Here is a 7,957-nt window from a genome sequence, read left to right as displayed (position 1 = left end):
AGACTTGGGCGCAGAATGCCGGGGTGGAAGCTGGACTGGCGCGTCTAGGCTAGCACTGGAGAGGGGCAGCGCAGGGAGGGCGCGGCATGAGAGCTAGAGATGAACGGGAGAAAGGCGCTGGGGCGGGAGCTGGAGAGGCAGGTGCGGCCAAGCAGAGCTGGGAGAGCCCAACCGTGTGTGTTGTGCAGACAGAGCCAGAGCGAGGGCGGTCGGGAGAGGGGTTGGGATGGGTCACTGGGGGGCCTGCAAGCGAGCAGAGGCGAACCCTGTGCAGCTGGGCCAGGAGGAGAGGGACGGGGCGGGAAGGCGGGCGCGGCGGCCGGGGAAGGTCATGCCGTATCTCGACGTCACTTTTCTCTCTGCAGCGAGGGGGGCGGTCCGGGGGCGGTGGGATGCGGCGGCCTGAGGAGCCCGGCAAAGCGGGCTGGGGGCTGTAGACAGGCGCCCGAATTCCGTTTCCGCCCCTCCCGGCGGTGGCCGGTGAGAGAAGCGGGGACCACCCACTGCCACGCCAGAGCTGATGCTGCGAGCGTGGGGGGCGGGCGGAGACACTCCACCCCGGGGCGGGGCTAGGCGAGGCCGATGTTCAGCCCTGGCAGCCCCTTCCTTCCGGCCGCGCTAGCGGGCGCGCTGCTCCGTGACAGAAATGTCCTGCGACGGCCACCGTAGGTGGGAAGAGGGTGGTGACGTTGCAGCTGTCCAGCAAACCACCGCGCAGCTCGTGCCCACTCCGGGCGCTGGTGCCCGCCAGGCCCAGCAGGTGGCGCTGTCCCGGGAGCCGATGGCTGGTGCCTGTGACTCCCAGCATCCCCCGCGCCTCGCCTCCCCGACAGGGGCGGGGCTGAGGGAGAGAGTGCCACGTCCCTAGTGCGGCGCTTTGTGAGGAGCAGCGCCGCCTCCTCCGCCGGCCGGAGCCATGGGCGCCTCGCAGAGCGTGGACATCCCCGGCGGAGGCACCGAGGGCTACCACGTCCTGCGGGTACGCGCCGGGCCGGGGGCAGCCCGCGGGGCCGGGCCCGCCTCCCCAAGGGGCCTAACTGCAGCCGCGCCGCTCGGGCCGGCGGGCTCCGGGCAGGGGTTCGGGCGGGCGGGCGTCTGTCACGTGTGGGCCTGGCTTCGCTGGCCCCTTGGGCGGGAGGAGGTGGCCGGAGCTGCAGGGGGAGGGCGGCCCCCCGTGCCCGGTTCTCTCGGGCGGCCCCGGCGCTGGGCCTGGCTCTGTGAGTTGCTGCCTCACGTCTCCCCCGCCCGCCTCCGGCCCCAGGTGTGTGGAGCCGCCGGGACTGGCCAGCTCGCCAGGGGCGGGCAGAGAGGAAGTTGTTGCGGGGTCACTACAGGAGCGACCTGCCTCCCAGACCTTCATGGGGGTCTCCTGGTATCCGAGCCGCACGTTGCAGATGGGTTTAAAACACTGCCTATGACTGCGACACGATTTCGCAAAAACTGGATTGTGTTTGTTTAAAAGTGGCGATAACTCTGCCCCCCAGCTTAGGGTTTGTTATGGCTTGTCCATGTCCAGCTTCAGCAATATTAAGTGTATCTACCTTTTCTGATATCACACATGTTCAAAAAGCCATCTGCGGTGACAGGCAGTACCCAGTTTTTCATTCTTTGAGAACTCAGTGTCCTTTCTATTACTGCAAAATAAATGGAAGAATAAAACTGTAGTTATACAAGTAAACGATGTAACTTCATAAATTCTGGTGTCTTGATACTGTATCTAGGATACATCTGTAGAAAGGGAGGGATAGCTCAGTGGTTTGAGCATCGACCTGCTAAACCCAGGGTTGTGAGTTCAACCCTTGAGGGGGCCACTTAGGGATCTGGGGCAAAATCAGTACTTGGTCCTGCTAGTGAAGGCAGGGGGCTGGACTCGATGACCTTTCAGGGTTCCTTCCAGGTCTAGGGGATAGGTATCTTTCCATATATTATTATTATTTATTGGCAGGACAACTAACCACTTACTCCTTGCTTGTCCTTCATTGTGTAAGCAACGTATGGTGTTATGCTCCCTTTGGGGTTGTGTTAAGGGGCATAGACCATGCCTGCAAAAGGAAAAAAGATGTTTTTACTGTGTTAAAATCTTAAACTCTCGTTCTAATATGTTAGCTGGTCGCAGGGAACCCTAGGCTCCCCCAGGCTTTAATTCAACTAGTTAAACTGTACTTTAGAACATACTAATTTGTCTTGACTAGAGTTTTAGAAGGTGTTTATTAGATCGAGATTGCTAACATCTTGCCTCTTAAGACCTATTTGCATTAGGGAACCTTTCTAAACATTTTTCACTATTGATAATGTTAGAAGCCTTAGTGTGGATGTGCTACTAGCATTTTTAATGCTGTCACAAAGCCCTATTCAGGCCAGGTCTAATGAACACAATGTTTAAAAACACCAGCAGGTTGGTGTCCAAGAGCTCTCAATGTTGTAAACACCAGTGGAGCTGAAGCAGAATGAGCAATGGCGGAAAACTTTTTTTAAAAGGCCGTTTTCATAAGGGAAGAAAACTGTCTATTTTAAACACTCACCCCCAGAACATTGTATCATTTTTCATCAAGTTCCATATTTTAGTTATCACATTTTAGTCAATGGAGACATATTCTGATATTTATACAGCTTGGAATCTTGGTATATTACTAATTGTTTTTCCCTTAATTCTAGCCTTTTTATAATGTTTTTTTCTTCACAATTTAAGGCTATTCCTTTCTTTAGGCGAGAACAGTCTTTATTTTCTCTGTAAAGTAATACGTAAACTAAACAGAGACGACACGAGAGCATACTATAGTTTGGACAACACATAGTAATTAGAGGCGCCAAATTTACATAGCATAAATAAGGGAAAGGGGGAAGGCAAAGACACACGATCCACTTATGTATATCTTCAAGGTATCACCGTAAATTGAGGACAGGAATTATTCTCAGAAGATAGAAGGACAAGGAGGGAAAGTTTATAACATAATGCACAACTGCCTGGTCCAAAACATGCCAAATATTAAAACAGAATGTTTCCACTTGGCTGTTCCCTTTTAGGCTAGCTTGCTCCAGTGAGGTTCGTTAGTTGCTGTGACATCAACAATATATTGCATGCTGAATTGTCAAGTAGAGAAGTGCAAATTAGTCACCACAAGGGCTGGATATGCTGACCACAGGAAGGTGGGGGGGCTGAATGTGCTTATTTCTTCTCATAGCCCAGTTGGCATGGGGACAGATGTTCAGTACTTACCCTTAAAGTTGATGTTTTTATTATGTCTATTTGTAGGCACTTATAAGGATGGTAGTGTTAAAAAGCTTGAGGAGGATGGGTGGCCTTACTCTGACTTCACTTGTCCTTTCCTGCCATGGTATTGTGCTTGTCTTAATGTTCAAATAATTACGCACAATTCTAAAGATTAATACATCGAGTTTCTGATAAAGGGGCAAATTTGTGACTTTCTTCCATAATTCTGATCACTGTGTTTTGATTAGCTGTTGTGGTTTAGATTATGCTTGTATGGGTTTATCAGATACTTACTTGGAAATTGACTATGATTTTTAAAATGTAATTGATTTGTTAGTAATACGATTTATATAGGCTCTGGCAGATTAAGGAAAGTGCAGAGAGGAAAATGGTGAGAAAGCAGTACAGGAATTACTTTGTTATACAATCTGTATCTTCCAGGCAGGGAGGGAAACTCTGGATAACTACAGCTACAGTTGTAGTTTCTTAGTATCCCTTCATATTTCTCTCCTCTTTTTTTTTTTTCCCCAAAACCTTTGTTGTTTATATTCATCAGTGTGGTCAAATACAATCTTCCACTGAACCATTGACACTGTAGAGGGTGTACCAGAAACACGGGGTAGTTCTGAAGATGGCTTTTGAACCATGTACCTGGTACATTGCGCAGCACCTGTATCTGTTTGCTGGAGGAGTTGTGCTATGAACATTGATACAATAAGTAGCTACTATGCACAGGGTGTGAGAATTTTATCAGGCAAATGCCAGCTAGTGATAGATAAGAAAGCAAACTTGGCTTTTCACTACTAGGATTTTTGGGTAAGCTTACTTTAGAACCCTACCATGGGCAGTAGCAACAGGGGCATCACTTTTGTACACATGGTATGCTTGCTTTTGGTACCATGTCTTATTAGAATTCCACTCTCTCCATAGAGGGGAGAAATTCGGAGATGCTGAAGGTTACCGGTAATTACTATATGAGAGACTCATAGAATTCCTGACTGATATAAAGGGGACGTCCTTGTATTCATTGTACTTGTGGAGTATACCCTTAAAAAAAATCAGAAGGGATTGGAGTATCATCCATTGATATCTTTCACTATATATATGGCCTGCAGCCATACCACATTTAGATATGATCTCATGTAACTTTCCCATATTGCTAACTGACTAGGTCTAACCATACTTAGCTTAGAAGCATCCAAGATAAACTCATCCTACAGGCTGGTGATTTTGTACTGAGCCAGTGCCCCAGTACAAAGGAAGTGTTTCTAGAAGTATATATTGAATACTGTGCTGAGCCAGGGTCATCTTGCAGAAGAACTGTGAATCTTCTTTTTCTCATGAAAATCCCCTGGAAAACCCTGGAGCACTGGCCAGATCTCAATATGGGTAATTGTATTCTGTGTACCTAAAATTTTCTATGCAGGATTCAAGTGTGTGTATGCTTCATTTCTCCTACTGAAATAATTTAGTATTTCAGTACAGAAAGGCTGCTGTGTTTCATGCCAGAGGTGGTTGGAATTTGAGAGGAGGAAAACTGGTATGTTCAATATGGAATCATTCTTTAAAAAAAAAAAAAAAAAAAAAAAAAGCCAGCCTAAGTGAAGGGCACAGTATAACTATCAGGCACAATTTAGTGCATCTCTAAAACTGCAAGATGAGTATTAGTTCATAGGTTAATTTACCCTCTGATTAAAGAACACGAACAAATTGTTGACTGTTTGTCATCCATGTGGTATAATCCACTTTGTTATTGGAGTTGCACTCTTGTTTAAGTGTGACATGTTATGTTTTGTTTCTAATCAGGTAGACACCTCTTCATTTTAATTCAATTTTGGTATAGTATCTTCAAACAGCAAAATGTAATGTATGTAATGTTATCTGTAGAGGCATGTCAGAAATTCAGGATAATGAGGTTTGGCATAAATATGGATGTCTCATCACTGTAAATTCAGTTTATAGGCTCAGGCAGACATGATTTTTGTATTTCTCACATTTTTATTCTCGGTTGGTAGCTTCTTCTGAAGACACCATAATATACTTTCTTTGCTACTGTGGTCAAACTTGTATTAAAAAAAAAATCTCTTTAAATAGCACGTGACCTCAGGATTGAATGAAACCTCTCTCCATGTTTCTGTGTAGTTGGGAGTTTAGGTTAAAGCCGTGTAGGAAAAATAAAATGGAAGCTTTTCACAACAGTAATGGAATGATTTAGTTACAGATATGTAATATACAGTGACAAGAAATATTGTAGAGCTTTTTCTGTTTGAAATATTTTTTCTAAAATGAATATTTTAAGGCCCATATGCTGCAATGAGCTTTGTGCAGGCATAACCCTATTGACTTCATTGGGTCTGCCTGCATGGACCAGCTTGCAGAGACCTAAAATGTTAAGTGTTTCTTGTTAACTTATCTTTCCTGAGCTCAATTTTTTTTTTTTTTAATAAAAGAGGGCAAAGTATGAAAAGCTGAACTGTCGGTGCCTTCTGTTATGGATTCAGTTCAGATAGGGCGGGAATACTGCCTCGTGAAACTATATCTGTTTAGCTACTGGACTGTAGACGGCTTTGTCTCAATTAGATGTTGACAAATTGGAGCAAATTCAGAAGAGAGAAACAAAAAATGATTGATAGTGTTGGTGAGAATGATGGAATGAATTTATGAGGGAGGTTCAAAAGAAAGTAAATGTAGTTTGGGTGAATAACTAAAGAGGAAGAAAAGTTAGAAGGATGTTTTAAAAAAAAAAAAAAAAAAAAAACAATGGATTGTTTAGAATGGCCTTAAGGGTTGACTGGAAGTTGTGGGAGGAAATTAAGCAAAGATAATATTAAGATTAGTATCCGGGAAAACTGCCTTATGGTGAGACCTATAGACTATGAAATAATCTCCCAAGAAAACTGATAGAAGCACCATTATTCAGGCCATTTCAAACTAGACTGGAAAAGTATTCGGAGTATGCATCCTTAGAAAAGGAATGGCTGGATGATCTAAAATGCCTTGTGTATTTCATTATGGTGGTGCCTGCCAATTCAGCTATAATTAATGTTTGTATTTTCATTATTATTATTATTATTATTATTTTGAATTTTTTTAATTAATGGAGATATCCCATCTCCTAGAACTGGAAGGGACCTTGAAAGGTCATCGAGTCCAGCCCCCTGCCTTCACTAGCAGGACCAAGTACTGATTTTGCCCCAGATCCCTAAGTGGCCCCCTCAAGGATTGAACTCACAATCCTGGGTTTAGCAGGCCAATGCTCAAACCACTGAGCTATCCCTGGAAAAACCTGGAAAAAGAAATATAGACATTTGAATATATTGAATACTCAAGCACAAGAGGGGGGAAATGATCTGTTCATATGCATGCTAAGTGGGAAACATTGCCGGGGGTTGTCTTTCTAGGGCTGTCCAGGAATATAAATTTAAAACTAAAAATTATATTGCAACTTTTTCTTTTTGTGGTGAGGAGGAGAGAATCCTCAAATGTGATAAATTTGTTATAATTTAAAGTACCATATAGACTCGTTCATTAGCCCATTCGTTTATAAGCCAACCCCGCAAAATGGATAGGTAAAAATAGCAAAAACTGTATAACCCTTTCATAAGCCGACCCTATATTTCAGGGGTTGGAAAACTTTGACTCCTGTCTCGTCAGGGTAAGCCGCTGATGGGTCAGGATGTTTTGTTTACTTGGAGCGTCTGCAGGCATGGAGCCCCTTAGCTCCCTGTGGCCGCGGAGATGCTCCAGGTAAACAAAACTACAATGTATTAGATCAGGGATAGGCAACCTTTGGCATGCAGCCTGCCAGGGTATGCACCGTGGCCAGTTTTTACCTGCCACGTTCACAGGTTTGGCCGATCGCGGTTCCCACTGGCCGTGGTTCGCCGCTCCAGGCCAATGGGGGCACCGGGAAGCCGTTGGCCTGGAGTAGCGAACCGCGGCCAGTGGGAGCCGCAATTGGCTGAACTTGTGGATGCGGCAGGTAAACAAACCAGCCCAGCCTGCCAGGTTGCTTATCCTGGCGGGCCACATGCCAAAGATTGCTGATCCCTGTATTAGATATTCAATTCAATGATTCCATAGAGTTTAAAATCATCAAATTTTGATGTAGAATGTTTACAAGCTGACCCCTGCTCTTTGGCGTGTCACATTTTTACCGAAAATATTCAGCTTATGAACGAGTATATACGGTAGTTAACTTTGGGATAAATTTCCTTGTGTTACCTTTAAACTCAGTAATATTTTCCCAAGTATGCTTTATGAACCAACCTGTTGTTGGAAAATTTCTCTTCTCTGGTATGCCTCTAGGAATGGAAACTTCCTCACATTTGCCTTAGCTTTGTATTTGCTGATTGTATAACATGCTCTTAGATTTATTAATTTATTAACCCCATTCATGTTGACAATATTCAACCTTATTTACCTCTATAACCTCTCCCCAGTAATGTTTGTCTTGTTATTGGAATGCCTACTGTGTCTTTTCCCTGGAAACAGTGTCAGGCTTCTAATTTCTTTCGTGCACTTAGCTAATTAAGGCAACAGTCTTTTCTGTTTTGATTATGTATTCATTTCTGCACTTTCAAGATGAAATGGAGAGTAAATGTCTGAAAATAATATATTCTCTCCATTTTATTACAGTTGCTCGGTATCCTTGCACGAGTAATCAGTTTAGATATGTGGTTGTATTGATTCAACCAATTTCTTTGTAGCAAATAAAGATATTTAAGTTGGCCTCAAGTGATTTAC

At 44.5% G+C, this 7,957-nt stretch overlaps 1 protein-coding gene across 1 annotated transcript in view; it reads left to right on the top strand.

Annotated features, from left to right (window-relative positions):
* The first annotated feature begins 832 nt into the window (after positions 1 to 832).
* GORASP2 (golgi reassembly stacking protein 2) overlaps positions 833 to 7,957 on the top strand; it is a 33,165-nt gene continuing 26,040 nt past the window's right edge. Inside the window, exon 1 of the mRNA XM_054043858.1 lies at positions 833 to 979. Within this exon, the coding sequence (XP_053899833.1) occupies positions 917 to 979 (63 nt within the window). The 5' untranslated portion in view covers positions 833 to 916. The remainder of the gene's footprint in view (positions 980 to 7,957) is intronic.

Source organism: Malaclemys terrapin, chromosome 11 (assembly GCF_027887155.1).
Source record: "Malaclemys terrapin pileata isolate rMalTer1 chromosome 11, rMalTer1.hap1, whole genome shotgun sequence".
NCBI lineage: Eukaryota > Metazoa > Chordata > Testudines > Emydidae > Malaclemys > Malaclemys terrapin.
The sequence above is the reverse complement of the archived record's forward strand: the minus strand, read 5'-3'. Positions and strand labels throughout refer to the sequence as shown.